The sequence below is a fragment of the Peromyscus leucopus genome, chromosome 8a, assembly GCF_004664715.2.
Source record: "Peromyscus leucopus breed LL Stock chromosome 8a, UCI_PerLeu_2.1, whole genome shotgun sequence".
Taxonomy (NCBI): Eukaryota; Metazoa; Chordata; class Mammalia; order Rodentia; family Cricetidae; genus Peromyscus; species Peromyscus leucopus.
In genome coordinates, this window is record NC_051085.1 from 28538980 (window position 1) to 28558033 (window position 19054).

General features: G+C 43.6%; 1 protein-coding gene across 5 annotated transcripts in view; it reads left to right on the forward strand.

Moving 5' to 3' along the window:
• Akap7 (A-kinase anchoring protein 7) overlaps window positions 1–19054 on the forward strand; it is a 139434-nt gene that overhangs the window by 57438 nt on the left and 62942 nt on the right. For all 5 annotated transcript variants that reach the window (XM_037200444.1, XM_037200445.1, XM_037200446.1 and 2 more), the window contains exon 6: window positions 1320–1432. In XM_037200444.1, coding sequence (XP_037056339.1) covers window positions 1320–1432 — 113 coding nt within the window. The remainder of the gene's footprint in view (window positions 1–1319; window positions 1433–19054) is intronic.

The window sequence follows — 19054 nt, forward strand, 5'->3', positions numbered from 1 at the left end:
AAGAGGAAGCGTTTCTGACTCACGTAAACACTGATGCTGCTACTTCTGTCCTTAGGAATGCATGCTTCCCAGTCCCAGGCATTTTCCTTGTACAGATATCCTGTCAGCATTAGACTGAGTATTTTGGGGGATGCTTTGCAGATCCCTAGAGTCTGGCCTTGATGTGGGTCTCATGCCTAAGTGCTCTGCTCTCTGAACTCCAGCTGTCTTGCTCTCTCCCTGTGGTTCTCTCTGCTCACCCTGGAAAGCTGCTGGGCTCCATCTGGGGTTCTCCTCCTGTACACCCAAGATTTTAAACTGGAGCAATCAAAAGGCTTAGCCCACGGTGTTTGTTCCTTCTCTTAGGATGGATTTACGTGTGTGTGTGTGTGTGTGTGTGTGTGTGTGTGTGTGTGTGTGTGTACCTGAGTATGTGGCTGTACACAGGTGAGGCCCGAGCAGGATGTCCGGTGTCTTTTTCTGTTGCTCTCCATTTTATTGCCTTGCAGCTGGGTCTGTCACTGAAGCATATTTCAGCTAGAGTAGCTGGCTGGCACATTCTCAGGAACCATGTTTTTCTACCCACACTGCAGGGGTGAGGGGTGTGTGTGTGTGTTCCAGGCATGTGCATCCCAGCTTATTACATGGGTGATAGAGAACTGAACTCAGGTCACCAAACTTGCAGAACAAGTCATTTTACCCACTGGACCAAGACCTGTTTCTTATTTTGTTAGGGAGGGAAGATTCTTTGCTTCATCTTGCTCAGAAATTTTAGCTATGAAAGGTGACAGCAGACCAGCCAGTCCTTCCCTAGGCCAGAAGGAAATCCCTGAGATGGTCAGTGAGAGACAGCGTCATCCCGGAAAGCATGGGCTGTATTTCTGTGAGGTGCTCCCCTGTCACATCCGTGTTTTGTGGATTATGTGGCATGTTTGTGATTATCGGAAGCTTCACTACCACAGCACTTATTGTCCCACTCACTGTATTTCGTTCTCTCGGTCTCTAAGAAACACCAAATAGCTATCGTCTTTTTTCATGCAATATATTCTGATCATGGTTTCTCCTCCTCTGTCTCCCCCCTCCCCTTCCATACCCCTCCAACTCCATGCTTTCTTTTTCCCTCTTCTTAGGAAACAAACAAAAATGAAAACCAAGAAAAAAGCAAGAGAAAAACACATACACATGTAGACACACGCACACAGAACCCAGAGGAACACAAAGTCGGAACCCATAATATGATCTTCTTTGTAATACAATAGCCATCTCTTGAGTCAGCCGGTCAATAACTAGGGATAACTATGTGTTACAGTAGCATTCTGTGTTCTTTTTGTTTTCTTCAGAGACGGCAAAAAGAACATTTCAAGAAAAAGGCATCCTGGCAGGAGAAAGCAGAAATTTTAAGCCTCATTTGACCTTTATGAAACTGTCAAAGGCACCAATGCTCTGGAAGAAGGTGAGTGCACATTTGTATCATTGGTCTTTTTTTTTCCCAGGACACACCAGGCTTCAGCATGACTGGGACCGTAACGTTTTATATTTTTGGGCACCCTAGCCTTCTTGTTCCTGGGACTCTGGGTCAATTCAGTTCTAATTCAAGGGTGCTAAAGACCTCAGTATTCCTAGGAGGCTGTTAGAGCCCTGCCTGATTTGCCCCATGGCTGTGGGGCTCACACTTGACATCCCGATGGCTGCTGCCGCTTTTGCGATTCCTCCAAGAGGAGCCTCTAGATGGCGCCAGAGTTCAGTTGTGCTGCTTTCTTGCTTAGCGTTTCTCCTCCCTCCGCTCTCAGAGCTTCCCTCTCTCTGCTCCTGTTAAGGCTCCTTGTAGCTCTGAAAATGGAGGTCATGCGTATTAGTATGTATAACCCCAACCCCCCCCAGGTTTAGCATGTTTTGTTCTCAGCTGTCCTTTTTGTTTTTTTTAAAACATGGGTTTGGTTGAGCTTTCTACAAAGTACTATTAAAGATGTCCTCAAAAGACACCTTGCATATTTTTGATAGTTAAAAATTTGCCAATATCTACATAGGCATGGTTACAAAATGTGTTAGGTAAAGTGATTGTTGTAAGTGATAGTGTTTTGAAGCCTTGAATAACAACCTGCAGAGCCTGCAGACGGACCATTTACTTCTTCACTCTAATTATCTTTCTTGCTTTGCCTCCAATGGACCGCCTTCTTCCAAGTGGTTACCCACTTAATCCCAGAGTGACAAATCAGTGGTCAAGGTAATCCCCCTGTTTCAAAATGTTGCTTTGTCTTTACAGTATTAACTTACAGTGGGAGCACCCAGTGATGTTTACCAAAGGGATGCTTAAATGTCCCAGAATCGCGATTTCAATCTCTCAGGCTGTTCTTATGTGATTTCTTGGCTCTTAGTTGCACGGAACTGACTTCCTCCCCTAGAGGAAAGGACCATGAGACTCAGAAGGTTTAAATGCCTCAAGGGGGTCACATCCTTGAGTTTCAAAGTCCCAACACTGCATCTAAGAACCTGTCTTATTCTCGGTCTCCTGTGCTTCTCTCTCACTGGCCAACTTCAGTTCACCCAAATTCATTTCTGTATATGAGGAGCATCTGTTACAAATCAAATATTCATTCGGTATCTATTGCATGCCAGGCACTCGCTGCTTAAGTCAAGATTGGTAATCAAAATGGAAAGTTCCTGCTCGGATGGTGTATGGACTTGAAATCAAATGGCACTCTGTATAGATTACAAGACTTAATCTATAGACACAAATTACAGTAGCTTCTCTCTTCTCCATGGAAGAGATATAACAAGGCCCCCAGGAAATGCCTGAAACCACAGATAATACCAATCACCATATGTTGTTTTCCCCATATGTGTGTTCAGTCACTTAAAGAAAAGGTAAGTGTACTATGGCTTATTTTTGGCGTAGCAAATGCCAGCATTACTATGCACTTTGGGGCCATTATTATGTAAAAGTAAGAATTACTTAACTGTGAGCACTGTGATGCTGAGACAGTGGGTCTGATAGCTGAGATGGTTACCGAGTTGCTAACGGGAGGGCCCTGTATACTGTGTGGCTATGCTGGCAAAGGATGATTCCCATCCTGGGTGAGGCCGAGTAGCACAGGGTCTTTCGCTGCTCAGAAGGGTGCACAATTTAAGACCTGTGCATTATCTATCTCTGGAATATTGGTCCACTGAGCTCTAGCGCCAGCCCTCGCCTTCCTTTTTTATTTTGAGGTAGGGCCTCACTAAGTTGCCGAGGCTGGTCTAGAATTCATGGCCCTCCTCCCTTAACCTCCTAGCATTAGAATCACAGATCTATACCACTAGGGAAGCTATTTCTCAGATTTTCTATTTACTACATTTAAACTGTGGTTGACCACAGAGAACTGAAAATTTACACACACAAAAGGTGAGGCCTTTGATGGCCTGTTGGATGTCCATCTATACTTCCCATCTACTCCTAGCCGACTTGCATGTTACTTTCCTCTGGAAACTCCTTCCTACACAATGATGAAATGATATATCAGCAGCTTCCGAGGTGTCCTGTGATCCAATCAAGCTGAACCTAAAAATGAACTATCCTTGGCTTTAGTCACCAGCTTTTAGTTTTAGTTAGGCAGATGAGAAGCTAAAAGGGAGAGAAGCAGCCTGGCGGTTGGTGGCACATGTCTTTAAGCCCAGCACTTGGGAGGCAGAGCCAGGTGGATCTCTGTGAGTTTGAGGTCAGCCTGGTCTACAGAGTGAGATCCAGAACAGGCTCCAAAACTACATAGAGAAACCATGGAAACCACATCTCAAAAAAAGGGGGGAGAAACACTTATGTATGGGATGCAAATCACTTCAAGTACTTTAATTTTAAAAGTTATTTTAATTGTAAAGTAAGTGGGAAATTTAGACAGTTCAATATGTGTATAATCCTACAGAATGAAAGTAATGAAACTTTGTTCATTTTTGAGGCAGGTCTCTGTAGCCCAGGCTGGCCTCAAACTTGAGGTTTACTTGTCTGTGTCCCCTGAGCTTCAGGACTGAGATATATAACCACACCTAGCCAGAAATAAAACTTCATACCCTACTTCTGTTTATGGTAGCATAGACCCCTCTCCCTTGGTGAGTTGGTTGGTTTCCGTTTCTTGGGGAGGTTGCCATCATCCTAGAGAGCTAAGTTTTTGAAGTAGAATTCCGAGGTCTGGTGCTCTCAGAACCACCTAGATTGCCTTGTAGAACAGTGGAGTCCGTCTCTACTGCCAATCACCGCATTGGAGAGCAACATTTGTTGGGTCAGTTCTTGGTGTAAGGACAGCAAAGGTTATTAATAGTGGCCTGTAGAATTGGAATAGCCCTTTAAGTTGTCAACCATGTAGCCAGCACTGAAAAACTTTTTAAAAAGTTTGTTCTTGAGACTGGAGAGGTAGCTCAGCCGTTAAGAACATTCGTTGCTCTCGCAGAGGACTCTGGTTCAGTTCCTAGTCCACATGATGGCTCACAACCACCTGTAACCCCAGTCCCAGGGGATCTGATGTCCTCTTCTGACCTCCATGGACACCAGGCACACACATGGTGCACATACATACATGCAGACAAAACACACACATAAAATGAAATGCAGAAATAAAAACATTTAAATGTGTAGTCTTTAAACAAGATGCCTTTGTTGCTGATATTACCACAAATAATCTTAAAATAGGACTAATCTTACATTAATCTTAAAAATCTTACAAAGGAAGTTCTTTGTGCATGAAGATATTTATGGAAACACTACTAATACTATAAAAGGGTTCCTGTCTCAAAAAGTAAAAGAATAAAAATAAAAAAGAAAGAACGTCTACAGTAAAGGAATGTTTAACTCAGTTATGGTAAAGCATATCAATGATTTAAGCATATGTTAAAGTATGTAACTATAAGGACTTTATAATGGTATAAGAAAGCAAATGAGGTTTAGAATGTGTGCCATAATTAGAGATCTGTACCATAGTTGGGGAGGTTTACACAACACTTAGTGTGTCTTCTAGGTAAAGAGTGAGCTTCCAAAATTCTTTTAGCCAGTGATTTTTTTGATGGACTTGTGAACAGAGCTGACCTTAACATCCCTAGGACGCAGTGAACTTTCCTTGGCACATCAAGGATTCCTACTCCACTGGTTAGGATTTTGTTGGGTTCCAAGGAAAGATAGCTTTGGTGAGCTGAGTCAAGTAAAGAGTGGTGATGAGCATGTCAGGGGCCCATGGCAAGTCAGGAGTGAGGGGAAGCCGTTGGCTTCAGAGGCCCTGAAGCTTTCCCTTCCTGAGAGGGTGCTCATTTCGTGTCTAGGAGAAACTTCACAAGGCATTATTGAAAATTGTTTTTATCATACTTATTTATTTGTGTGTATGTATACATGTAAGTACACGGATGTCATGCTGCACATGCATGTGGATGTCGGAGGACAACTTATAGGAATCCATCCTCTCCCTCTCCCACGTGGGTTCCAGGCGTCAAACTCAGGCCATCAGACTTGGCAGCAAGTGGCCTTGAGCCATCTCACCCGCCACTAGCTTTCATATTTTGGCTTGACATGCTAGAAGGACATCTGGAAGTAATTTTGGGTGTGATATTGGAACACTCCCAAGATACTGGTGGTGCTATTTTTGGGACTGATGATTATTGTTTTTTTTTTTTGTTTTTTTTTTTTTTTTTTTTTTTTTTTTTTTTTTTTTAAAAAAAAGAGGGTTTGCTAGGCACAGAGCTGTAGATTAGCAGAGGCAAACTTCTGGGACCGCAGGATGAATAGGTAGTCTACCTACTGCTTACTGGAGGAGATGCAGCCACAGAGGTCAGCTTTTCCTCCTTTCATCAAGCTGCCATCATCCTTTAGTGACCTGAAAAGCTATTAGCCATGCTCAAGCTAAAAGAACAAGTTGGAGCTGTAATAATGTGTTTAGGAAGGTAAAATATCTCATGGACATCATGGGCAGAGCCTGGTGCTGGCCGTGAGTGCTCCAGGAGGGCTCCTCAAGAGTGGTCAGTGTGGGGTGTAGCAGATCCTAGGGCTCTGGGGTCCTGTCTCTGGAAGGACGCCTGTTTGTAGGCAGCAGTACACGCTAAAAGTAACCAAAGCCCAGTGAGGTAGCTGGGAGTTCTGTGTATTAGGTTTGGAAGTTTGGAAATAAAAAACTTGCCCTTGACTCTCCTGGTATGGAGATTCCCCTGCACCAACAGAGCTGAGCGAGGTGAAGGACAGATCTGGGAAGCCGAAGACTTTTCTTGGAAATTACGTACTTTCTAACGAGAGGAGAAATTTATTCAGTGTACATGTGAGTTTTACATTATCTTCATTTCACGATATTGTGCTGGGTATATTGATACTATTAAAATGAGCTACTCTGATGATCACTGTGCTGTGTAATTTAAAAAAAAAAAAACAAATAAATTTGGCCTCAGGAAATCTGAGTAAATTACTCAGTGAAATAGTAAATGCAGGGAGGGTGTCTGAGTTTTCCCCACGGTGTTTAACATTCTTAGTTTGTAGTTTGCATACCTCCATGCTTTTCATAGTGAATCCTGTTAGATTTATTTTTCTCATAGAAGGATCTCCCGTCTCTGTGATTGAAACTGAAAAACCTGCAGGGTTAGCAGTGTGTGCTGACACTTGGTGGCAGAAGAAGACCAGTTTCCATCACACAGGGCCTCAGGGCCCCTCTGGGTTCCTCGAGAAATAGCTATAATCTCCCACAACATGGATCTGTTGTTTTTAAATGCAAATTCTTTTCTGAGCTTCCAAGTCCCTAGATTTATGATTTTTCGAATTTATTAATATAGCATTTACTAACATAGTTTTGGCCTATTTAACTGGCACCTACCCAATGTTTGGCTAAAAACTATGGAGTCCTCTTTAGCACCACACTCCATCTAAAGCAGAAGGCCTGAAATCTGTACCCTCCTTGTGAGTCTGCCTGTCTCCCTTGCTTTGACTAAGGGCACAGAGAGAAATTACTTCCCTTAACATTTTCTCTTGAGTCACCATGGATTCTAAGACAGCAGAGCCTTCATGTCTAAGGTCAAAGTCATTTATGCTACGATGGCCAGGCCCTCACCCTCAAGCAGCAGAAGTAATTATCTCAGGACAACTGCCTTGTTCCCTCAAGCAGTAAAAACCACTTTGTAGGACTTGAGCTGGGACAGTGATTGGGAAGTCCACACTTTGACCAAGATTGCTTAATTATGCATACCTCTCACCTCCTTGCCCCAATCCCTCATTTATTTAAAACTAAAGCTTGGGCTGGAGAGATGGCTCAGAGGTTAAGAGCACTGGCTGCTCTTTTAGAGGTCTTGGGTTCAATTCCCAGCATCCACATGGTGGCTCACAACCATCTGTAATGAGATCTGGTATCCTCTTCTGGCTTGCAGGCATACATGCAGACAGAACACAGTATACATAATAAATAAATAAATCTTTAAAACTAAAGCTCATGTCAGCACTCCAAGAAAGACCTTGTATTCTTGATGCCTTTATCTGATCCTCTTCCACATGTGACCATATTGAAGAAGGCTCTCGGGTCTTCAGTCTTATTTGTTATTTAATTAGCAGCCAAGAGGGGCTTTGCCCTCCAAACTCCTGTTACAGCACCTTCTGGCAGCAGCTTTTCACAGAATCAGAGGGTGTCTGACATTAGAATAAGAAATGAGAGAAACGGCCTTCTAGTGGTTGCTCAGAGTTGCTGTGTTCACAGCAAGGGGTGAGGCGCATGGGGTGAAGATGGGGAGGCAGCCAGCTGCGATGAAGACGTAGGACAGCCATAGTAGGACAGCCATAGTGACCGGGTCAGTGGAACACAGAAGAGGGTAGACAAATGAGAATGGAAATGCTGTTTGGAAGCTGCCAGGGTGGAGAGGGCCCAGTCCCTGGAGTCCTTGGTGATTCACGATACTGAACCAGGATTGTAATAAGAATGCTTTATACCACACTGGCTGCAGCAGACACTTCCCCTACAGGCTTCCCTCCCTGCAACCCACTGATATCGTCTCCCTTCTCCCTCTGCCATTACTGCCTCCTGTATTATCTATCTCTCTTTGCAGAATTATATTTCTGTATCTTCTTATTATCGGTCTAGCTAACTGCACATTTTCTCAGGATTTTGATACCTTGCCTGGTGTGATTTGTGTGTGTGTGTGTGTGTGTGTGTGTGTGTGTGTGCAGTATATATGTTTGTGACAGGGTTGTGCAGCCAGCTTGGCCTCTCACAGAGCTGAGGATGGTCTTGAACTTTGAGCATTTTGCTTCTGGCTCTGAGTGTTAGGACTCTAGGTCTATGCCACCCAATTATGGTGTCAGATTAGAATCTAGGACCTGGTGTATACTAGGAAAGCACTCTACCAACCAAGCTTCAGTCCCCCCACCCCCAGTGGTGGCTGTCTATAATCATTTATAAATAAGACACCAAAGCTACTACTCTTTGAGGGGAAATCTCTGTTAAGAAATTTGAAGGAACCACAAATTATCTTGTTTTATCCCTGTCATATGGCCCAGAAAAAAATCACATAGTCTCTTCTGTGTTTAGTCATAGGGCAAACATGGGTAAATGACTCTTTGCTCCTGTTCTGAAATATCTACTTGGTAAGCATTTTGACAAATAGTCTGATTTCATTTTATAGAGAGTGTTGTTGTTGTTTTGCTTTGAACCTCTAGTTGGCTTTCTTGTATGTATAGAAGGAGAGAGACAGGGGAAACATCTTCAAGTTCTTCTAGGAAGGTGGTGGTGATTTCGAAACTTTCTGACAACACACACAGCAATGGGGACCATGGGGAAGGAGCACACACACCATCCTTTGTGGTTTTGACACAGGATCTCATTGATATTCCTGGCTGGCTGGGAGCTCACTGTGCAGACCATGCCGGCTTCAAACTTGCAAGGAACCTCCTGTCTCTGCCTCCCCAGTGCTGGAGTTACAGGCGTGTGCTGCCATGGCCACTGTATACACTGCATTTTTGGTGAAACTAAGAGATGGAGAACTATTATAGATACCAAATTATGTGCAAGTCTGATCAGAAGTAACGAGGACCAGCAGGACCTGCATGAGAAGTCTCCTTTGGGTAGGGAAGCAATCCTGTTGGTAGAAGATGAGGGCCACTATGACTTCTCATTGCAGGGGGAGAAGGCACAAAGAGTGTGGCAGGGGCCAAGAAGGAGATGCTGCCTAGAGGCATTACCTTCAGAAAGGGAGGAAGCCCCTGCAGCCACAGTTGGGGGACTCATGGATAAGGGTAGATTTTCTGATATGTGGGACAGGATGTGCAAGCTGTCACAGATCTATAGCAGAGGACGAAGTTCTCCATCAGAAAACCTAGGTACAGTCCAACCACAGCTCCACCCAATTCCTGAAAGACCAGACATAAACTGTCCATGAACCAAGATGGAATAGCCCACTCCTGAGATTCTAGGATCAGATTAACTTTGTTAAGCTTTACTGCAAGCATCCATTCCAGCACAAACTCCTCGAGACTCTGAATCCTTGAAGCCAGTGCTAATGGCTTAATTATGTAATGTTCTTAGTTGTTTTTGAGCCATTTTTTTACATCATTGAGTACATTAAAAACAAATCTTTTTTTTGGGGGGGGGAGTTTCGAGACAGGGTTTCTCTGTGTAACAGCCCTGGCTGTTCTGGATCTCACTCTGTAGACCAGGCTGGCCTTGAACTCACAGAGATCTGACTGCCTCTGCCTCCCAAGTGCTGGGATTAAAGGCGTGCACCACCACTGCCTGGCCTAGAAACAAATCTTGATGACCTTTTAACTCTAAACATACAATGAGGTCTAGTGTCATATAGAGTCATAATTTCTTCTGAAATGCTCCTGTGCTATTCATCAATGTCACCAACTATGCTGAGGGTACTGCTGTGTTCTCTTGCTTCACTTGTGTTTCTAATGCAATCTTAGACATTGGGCTGATGTGTTGTCTTTTTCCATATGGATGTCTAATGATTGGAAATGGTATCTGAAAAGGTAAACCTACCAGAATGCAAACTTTGCATCCTTCTGTTGCTGTGAGACGCAGAAAAATGAAGTAGGAATTCAGCTGGTACTGACAAGGCTAGAACCTGGCATAGCCAAGGCCTCTGCCTGAGGGAAGCCAAAACTCAAGGGGTGTTGAATGTATTAGCCATTTCCTGCAGTGAATTTCTTGTGTGCTGTTGTAGCTTTCCCATTTGATTCGTTTCTCAAGAACATCTAACAGTGTGACTGATCATTTATTGAGTGCACTCTCCCCTATAAGTTTGGGGCATATGGATGACATCCCTTTGACTATGTGTGCAAACAGTCATGCAAACAAAGACCCTTTCCCCACAATCAGGCCTTTGTTCCTTTTACTCCAGCATAGACTCAAGAGTCTGCTTTTCTGTAATTATCTTCACTAGCCAACATCTGGCCAGTGCCATCTCCAGACAAAAGTATTTCAGCTGAGACACTTTTCAAACATCCAAGGACAGACTGCAGATAGATGGGCACTAGCGTACCCTGAGCTCACTTCACCGACAGATAAGAGAAGCTAACCTCACTAACCTTAAATCCATAACTCCTTTTACTTTCACCTTAGTTTGTTAATTAGCTTATTATCTACACACAGATCCCCTTTTCCCTTCTTAGATTTCCCTTATTGATTCAAGGTCTCTCTCCCTCTCATTTTGACCCTTTCCTATAAGAGTTCACTGAGGCTTCTACAAGTCACCCCCTTCTTGGGTCACAAAGAAAGCCTGACAGTCACTGCCTGGTGTAAACTCTTCTCTGCTTTTATGACCCTGAAATAATTCAAGCCTTGTGACCTTGCTTTAGCCAGAGAATTGCTGATGATAAGTGTATAAAAGCTGGAAACCTCAGAGACTCAAGGTAGAACTAAGGTAGAACCAAGCGAGAACAGCAGAAAAAGATACAGAGACTCGGACAGGAGAGGAGCTAAGTGTGAGAGCAGAAAAGAAGCTGTGTAGGTAGAATGGACCTAGAAGAATAAAGTGAATGGACTGAAAGAGCTCAGTGTACGTAGATACATTCATTCGATATCCCTCTGATTAGATCCCAGCCACTTGTAGCATCTCTTTTGGACTCTGGGAAGAAATCTCCATGGGGCAGGTACCTGGGGGGAATTTGATACTCTGTCCTTTGAATATCTTTAAGAGTCGTGAAACTGTTGAGAATTTGCTATGCCAGGATCAGCCAGAAGAACTTGTGTCTTTCTGCAGTGTCATAATTCACTAAATTACAGTAAATTCACAGGCTTTGCAGGTATCATTGGCTGCAGTTTGTCACAGGATCTTGATTTCCTTGTCAGCCTGCTGTTGGAAAATGGGTTTTAATCCAATCTTAATTACCGATATTAATACTTAAGGCACACATTTCAAATTATAGCTGTGTATTGTTGTGGAATAATCTTTTTGTACACTGGGAAGATTTGTCACTTTGATTGGTCCAATAAAAAGCCTGATGGCCACTAGCTAGGCAGGATTTTCAGGGCAGAGAGGACACTGAGAAGAAGAAGGGCAGAGATGCAGAGAGTTGCCAGCCAGAGATGGAGAAAGCAGAAAAGCAACATGGGTAGTACAGAGTAAAGGTAATAAAACCACGAGGCAGGAAGTACATTAATAGAAATGGGGTAATTTAAATGGTAAGAGCTGGTTAGTAAAAAGCCTAAGTTAGCCGGCCAAGCTTTCATAATTAATAATAGGCCTCTGTATCATGATTTGGGAGCTGGCAGGAGGGACAGAAAACCCCCCAACAGTGTATCTGTATGTATGTATGTAGGAGTTATAGGAGTAGATCCAAAAGAGTTACAGAGGACATATCAGCAGAGTCCCAGGAGAGGCCTGACAGGGCAGAGGCAGGGAGCTGAAACGGAGGCAGAGGGTCACCTTAGTGATTAGGTTGACGAGCCCAACTGGATTGTTGTTGGAAACTCAGCCAGGGTGTAGAGCCATGCTTGAACTGGGTGTCAGGGTGGAGATGAACGGCAAAGGTGAGATGTAGGACTGGGAAGGCTGCAGAGGTGAAGGGCAGGGCTGGTCTGGATGGGAGAATGGGTGGGATGAGCAACAATGTCAGCAGTGAGGTTGAGCCGAGTTGTAGCCAGAGGACAGTTAGACGTTCTTTGCCAGTCGGTCCCTTGACACACCCTCAGGTGGCCACATTATATCTCTTCCTTAGATCTTTTCCAGGAGGCAAGGTGAGGGTCTGATGTTTCGTAAATTCCTGGCCTGTTTTTCTGATATGGTTTTAATATGTCCATGTGCTCATATGGTCTCAGTCTACTGAGCTATAGATGATGACTTTTTCCTTTTAGGACTCCTGTTTGTCAGCAAGTGCCTCCTGGGTGTTACTGGATAGCTGCTTGTAAAATGGAGTTACCCTGGGCATGATGTAGCTTGAAAACCAGTGTTTCACACAATGTGGAATAACTTTAAGCAGGGCATGGCCTGATCACCATGGAAACGTAGGGAATGGTAGAGGGAAAGCTAACTTATTCTAAGGAAAGTTTCTAAGAATCGACTAATTAATGCCAGGATTATGAGTGACTCCTTGTTTGGTCCTGATTGGCTTAGAGAGAAATCACACAATTAACCTAATATTAAATCTTCAGAGTGGACTGGAGATTCAAAGCAAGTGTTTCCTTTAGTATTTTTCTGAAAAATTTCCCTCAGGATGTCTTCCAGGTTTCAAGAATTATGTGATAGAGCAGATGTCAACAATGGTGTGTTACATGAAGTTAATCTGACTCTTAGGAGCTTGGCATTCAGCCATCATTGAATGTCACATGTTTACAACAGGTTCGTTAGCACAGTCATGGGTTAAGGAGACTCTGGTCCACATCATCTTTCCTAGCACCTTGGCTGAACTAACTCCCTTTAGCTGGGACTTTGTTGTCTTCTGCAGAAAGAAGAGAGTGGAACCACATGCCAATTCTCAAGACTTCTAAGTGCAAACATCATTCCTGGTCATGTTTCATTGTCCCAAGCAAATCTTTTTTTTTTTTTCTCCTTTTATTTCATTTTACAATACCATTCAGTTCTACATATCAGCCACGGGTTCCTCTGTTCTCCCCCTCCCACCCCCTCCCCTTCCCCCAGCCCACCCCCCATTCCCACCTCCTCCAGGGCAAAGCCTCCCCCAAGGACTGCGATCAACCTGGTCGACTCAGTCCAGTCAGGTCCAGTCCAGTAAATCTTCTGATCTTTTGTGAGTTCAGAGATGGACGGCTCACCTTGCAGGGAATATTTTGAGCAATTGTATAGTCATTTTTTTCTCTCCTCAAATGTGTTTAACCATTAAGTCCTGTTTTCACTGATCATTTTATAGCTTTAGTGTTTGGTAGGATATGGTGTAAGAATTTAAGAAGTATGCATGTATATGTGTGCATGTATTTTATTTACTTTTCTATTAACCAAGGCAACTTATAAAGTTTTTTTTTTTAACTATTTAATTTGGCACACTGTTCCAAAGAGTTAGAGCCCATGACTGTCACAGGGCTAACATGGCAGCAAGCGTGGTGAAGCATGGTGAAGCATGGTGCTGAGGTAGTAGCTGAGAGCTTCCATCTTGATCTACAAGCACCAGGCAGAGAGAAGAGGTGACTGGGGATGGTGCCAGCTTTTGAAACCTCAACACCCCCTCCCATCAGTGACATACCTCTTCCAGCAAGGCCACACCTCCTACTCTTTCCCAAATAGTTTCACCAACTCGGAACCAAGCATTTAAATATATGAGCCCAATAGGGCCATTCTCCCTCAGACCTCTCTAGCTTGTGTGCGTGTATGTTTGTGTAGATGGGGGTGCATGCACATTTGTGTACATGCATATGGAGGTCAGAGTACAGGCTTGGGTGTTATCCTTAGAAATGTCGTCTGCCTCCTTTGAGACGGAGTCTCTCTTTGGTCTGGAACTTACCAATTAGGCTAGACTAACTGGCCACTGAGCCACAGGAGAGCCTAACCCAACTGGGGGAAAAACATTCAAGAGCAGAAATGATGTAACTGTGTATGGAAGTTGGTATAGAGCTGAATTTTAGGAGAATTTAGTTGCCGTGAATTCTGGAGTCCAGCATAGCTTCCATGGAGACCTGAAGGGAGACTTCATGCCACAAAGAGTGGGTTGACCACCACAAAGGGCATGGACAGCATTAGGGAAGAAATCAGGGTCACAAAGTATTGTTTTTCCAGATTTTGCTGTGAGACAGCGACTCTTTGCCAGTGCTTACTTTTAAATTTTCCCTGATAGTCTGAGCTTGGACCCAGAATAGGCTGAGCTTTTCTGGAAATCTCTGAACTCAAACATCATAGAATAGCAGAGGGCCTTACCTTGTGCCCATAGTGATAAATGCCAGAGAAACTTGCTGGTCTGGCCCTGCAAGAGAAAGTAAAGGCAGTGAGCAGGGTTCGTGTGTGCGGGTAATCAGCTGGCCTAGCTTTCTCTGACATCTCCAGTGCATGTTCACTAACAGCATCCCTCACAGCATCCCCCTGAGGCCAGGTTGCTGATCATGTCCATGATGCTTTTGGACAAAGGTCTAAATGTGCTTTGAACTTCCTGTGCCTGGAGCTCCCGTGCCTTCCCTGGTGTCTCTCTGGAGTCATCTTTCCAACTGTGTGTTACCAGTCTATTGCACCTCAGGGTTCTCTGCGTATGGCTAGTGCTGCATTGCAGGGATTCTCTGTCTCTGTCATGTGTGTTACAGAATGGAGGAATGTGCCAAACCCAAGCACCCCAGGAGTGCTGCCACATGGGGTACATTTTTTTAAAAGATTATTATGTATACAGTATTCTGTCTGTATGTTTGCATGAATACCAGAAGAGGGCATCAGACCTCATTATAGGTGGTTGTGAGCCACTATGTGGTTGCTGGGAATTGAACTCAGGACCTCTGGAGAGCAGTCAATGTGCTTAACCTCTGAGCCATTGCTCTAGCCCCTAAATTTATAATTTTAAGGTATAAATTTAAGACAGGTGACCTGTGGAAAGAGTGGAAAGAGTGATGGTAGGTTAGGTTTAACTGAAATTAAAAACACGGTGTTTCTGAACATTTAATTTAATTTCTAAAATGGAGTTTTAGAACTTACATTAAAAAGGTACAATAACAAAGTATTCGAGCTAATTAGAATTGCCTATGTTTGCTTTAACTTTATTAAATATAAATGTTCTGCCTCAAATTTTACCGTGTGTGACAGGAAACTTTTTTTTTTTCATAAAAAGCCACTTTCAAGGATTTTGGAATGTGCATCATCTGGTAGTTAATTTCATTGTCCTAGTCAAGGGTAAAAGTCAAAGGGAATGTTATAATCTTGTAGGGAACTGGCATGCCTCCACAGTGGGTTAATGATAGGTGGGGACAAAAGAGTATCTGTGGCCAGAAAACTAACAGAAGTCATAGGTAAGCAAAGCAGCTGAAGTTATCGGCCTGGTCGTCAGTTTATCACTGGAGTAATTGGCAGGCTCATCGGCCAACCAGCTGCTGTTAATTGTAGTTATCCACACAATGAAAGAAAGGCTGTGTTTTTCTTGAGAGCCCCCTCGATATGAACAGACATGAAGGTTGAAACACTGAAGCAGAATTAGTTTACATTGGAATTATATTCCCACTCCTAAGTATATGGGCCAATTTATTGTCATGGGTCATTGGAACCTTGTTCTTCTGAAAAGAATACTTGTAAAACAGAACAGTAGGTCCTGGGGAGATGGCTCCATGAGTAATGCGCTTGTGCACACATGAGAACCCGAGCTGGGTCCAGCGCCCATATTAGAAAGCCTGGCCTGGCACCGCTGTAACCAGGCACTAGATAGATAACCACTCAGCTACAGGAGGCCTAGCTTTGTTCTTCAAACCAACCTGGCGACGGCATCTTTAACTGTTGGTGAAGTCTATGGCACCGTCTTGAAGGCTCTACCATGACTTCATTTCACACTGTCCTCAGGCTGATGGCCAGAGCATAAACGAATTGTCCTCTCTCCTCCCAGCTGAATTTGATTGGGATAATTGGTTGCATATCTTCATTTAGAGCAGAGATTTTCTCTTGACTGTAGTAGCAGCTGAGGTGGTTCTTTTGACGCCCCCTAGTGTCTCACACTTTTAGCTTTCAGTCCCCCCTGTTTAAAACCCTTCGGTCCTCTTGATTTACACACACCTCACACCTCTGGGTTCCTAACTCCCTCTGACAGTCAGGAAACGGTAAACTAAATTAAGTCAGGGCTGGGAAGCAGTCACCTGGAAAGAATCAGCATGGATGGGGAAATCCTTGATACCTTCACCACACATGAGCTTCCTGGCAGGTGCCTGACATGTCCAAAGTGAGGCTAAGGGACATAGGCCGGGTCGGCCAAGCATGACTAGTCTCGTTTTCTGTGGGGCCATGCTCATACACTCACATGATGTCACATACTCGGTATAGACAGTTTATGTAATTTCTTCAACTCTAACATCCTTTGATATGAATTCCTCCTACTTAAGTTTTTCTTTTCCTACTAAGTACATTTTATAGTACCCTGTAGGAGTACTATAAAAATGGAACGAGTCTTCAGTTTTACAATCTTTAAAAGAAAAGTGAATGTGGAAATTATTGATGGGTCCTCATAACTTTTTTTTTTAAACTGCGCTTTTTAAAAAGCAATATGTAATCTGATTTCTAAAGATACACAATGACACTTAGTACCCGTAGAACACATTTGTAATCTGCGTAATTATATCTGGAGTAGAGAAGGGGACAGTTAACAATTAAATGTTTAAATTTAGAATGTGGACAAAAGGAAGGCTACAAAGGCACGCTGAAAATAAGCTTATCTTCCATAGCAGTCTGTGTCATGTCAAAAGGGAAGTCTCTGGAGACATTCCTTGTTTGACCTAGAGAGAAACACTCATTTTTAAGTTGCTTTCAGGACTTCACCCAACTCCTAGGTCATATGTTTCATGGCCGTTCCATATTTAACTCCTGTTTTCTCCATTTTATATAATATGATATGGAATATTTTCAACCAAATAGAATAAGAAAGCCCCAATGCATCAAGTGCTTTTGCTTCTGGCTCTTAGGACAGGCAGTGTACATCTGCATGCCACCGGTTCTGTCCTCCAGATCTTGGAGAGCTGGGCTGTTGGAGTCCTTCCTCCGTGAGACCCGGATGGAAGCACACAGAGAGAGTTCTCCTGCCCAGTTAGGACAAGATGTGTTGGCTGAAGTAACATGTTCTTTTGAGAGGGATGTTGATGAAGGCAGTAATGGAGGAGAGGAAGGGGAAGAATGGTGACGGGTGTGAGTCTGGGAAACTGAGGAAGGGAAGAGCAGAGAGAGCACTGAGCACACGGGAACAGGATGTGTTGCAAAATATTTCTGGTCTTTCTTGTTTACTTACACGGTATCGAGGGTAATGTCTGGAGATGCATTTAAATTCTTTGTCAATGTGCACTACTTTCTGGGAACACTCTGGATGTTCACCTCTTGTTCGGACTGTGTCTGTGATACAGGCTTATGTCTGTAGGGAATCTAGTTTGGATGGCTGGTTCTGTGCTCTGAACTTCTGACCTATAAATGCAGGATGCATTTTGTCACCATGTAGCTACGTTGCAATATGTAGGCCATTGTCACAGTACCAGGTAAAGGTGATGTGTTTTTTTTGGCATGGCCTATTTCTAAATAGTCTTCTGTAGACCACTCACCTGTTTAGGTCCTGGACATTTTTAAAAATTAAACCAGTGAATTAACGTTGGAAATGTTGGAAAGCACTGACTGGCAGGGAATGCTGTTGTGCTGGAAGAGGGAAACATTAGGTTGGACTGTGAGTCTCCAGATCATGCTGAGAACTTTTGGTGTAGGGATTATTACCTTTAGAAATGAATAGTTAAGTCGATCCGTTCTGGAGAGCACATACCAAAGAACAAAGCCTTAGGAAGATGGACAGGGGGCAGGGAAGAGGCTGTGTGTGGTGTTTCCACTCAAGTGACCACAGGGCAACACTGACCCAAGAACACAGCTGTGTGTTGATCCTGGAGAGTGGAGATTCCAGCTCTTCTCCGGCAGTCACTCTTGATGCCTACGTTACAGGACCTCTGCTTTGTGTCTTCGTTTACAAAACTCTGTGATATAATCATAATCATCACATAATCATCAGTTGTCTGGCCCGATAGCATATGGGCTCTCTTGACAGACTTAAGAAGCTTTCTGAAGGGGAAACGGAGGTTGGCTGTGTGGATGAAGCATGAGCACGCATGAGAACAGAGTGTGTAGTAGATGCGGGTTCCTCAATGTTTCATCACAGATTGTATCGTGCCTGCCATGGTGAGGATTTGTGCCCCAGTGAACCCTTCGATTAACACAGCCAGGTCTAAAAGAGCCTCAGTCAGTATAAATGTGAGCTAGAGCCAAGCACCTTTCTTCTGCTCGATGCCAACAGTTCCTGGAAGGAAATGCTGGGACCATGAACCACGGTGCTTTTCTCCTGGGGATTTCGTAGTGGCTTGTCCCATTAGGATTTGTTTGTATAACTTTCCCTCAGTGACTGTTTTCCTTGCCACTTGATGCTGCCAAGGAGCCCTGGGTTCCTCTCAGGGTGTTAGGACAGTGAGAGGAGGTGTCTAGAGTGGATCGAAATCCTGTACCTCTAGCAGCTGTTTCTGCCATTGCTAACTGAATGTGCAATATTGTATAAAATATAGGTAAGGAGGGTCTGTGTTTCTTTCCTGAAAAAGTCGAGATCTAACAAGCAGGAGAGCGGGAAGGAAGTTAATAAATGGATGTATTGTGGAGGAGGCATACTTGAAAAATCCCACACTGAACTATGTAAATATTCTACCTTAAAATAAAATAAGTAATTGAGAACTATTATGTATTTAAGAAACCACTGCTCAGAACTCTGGTAATCTCTGCTGGCATTTTACTTATTTGGATATTTACAGCAAGAAAGGTTCTTTTAATGGACTGGATCATTTGCATACCTTTTCTATGTTTAAGCAACATCTGAGTTCTTTTAAAAATATTTATTTTTATTATTTTTATTTGTGTGTGCATGAGTGTGTGTGTGTGTCCCCATCCATGTGGATGAATGCACATGTATGTGGCTACCCACAGTGGCCAGAAGAGGGGGCCAAATCCCTTGGCATGGTAG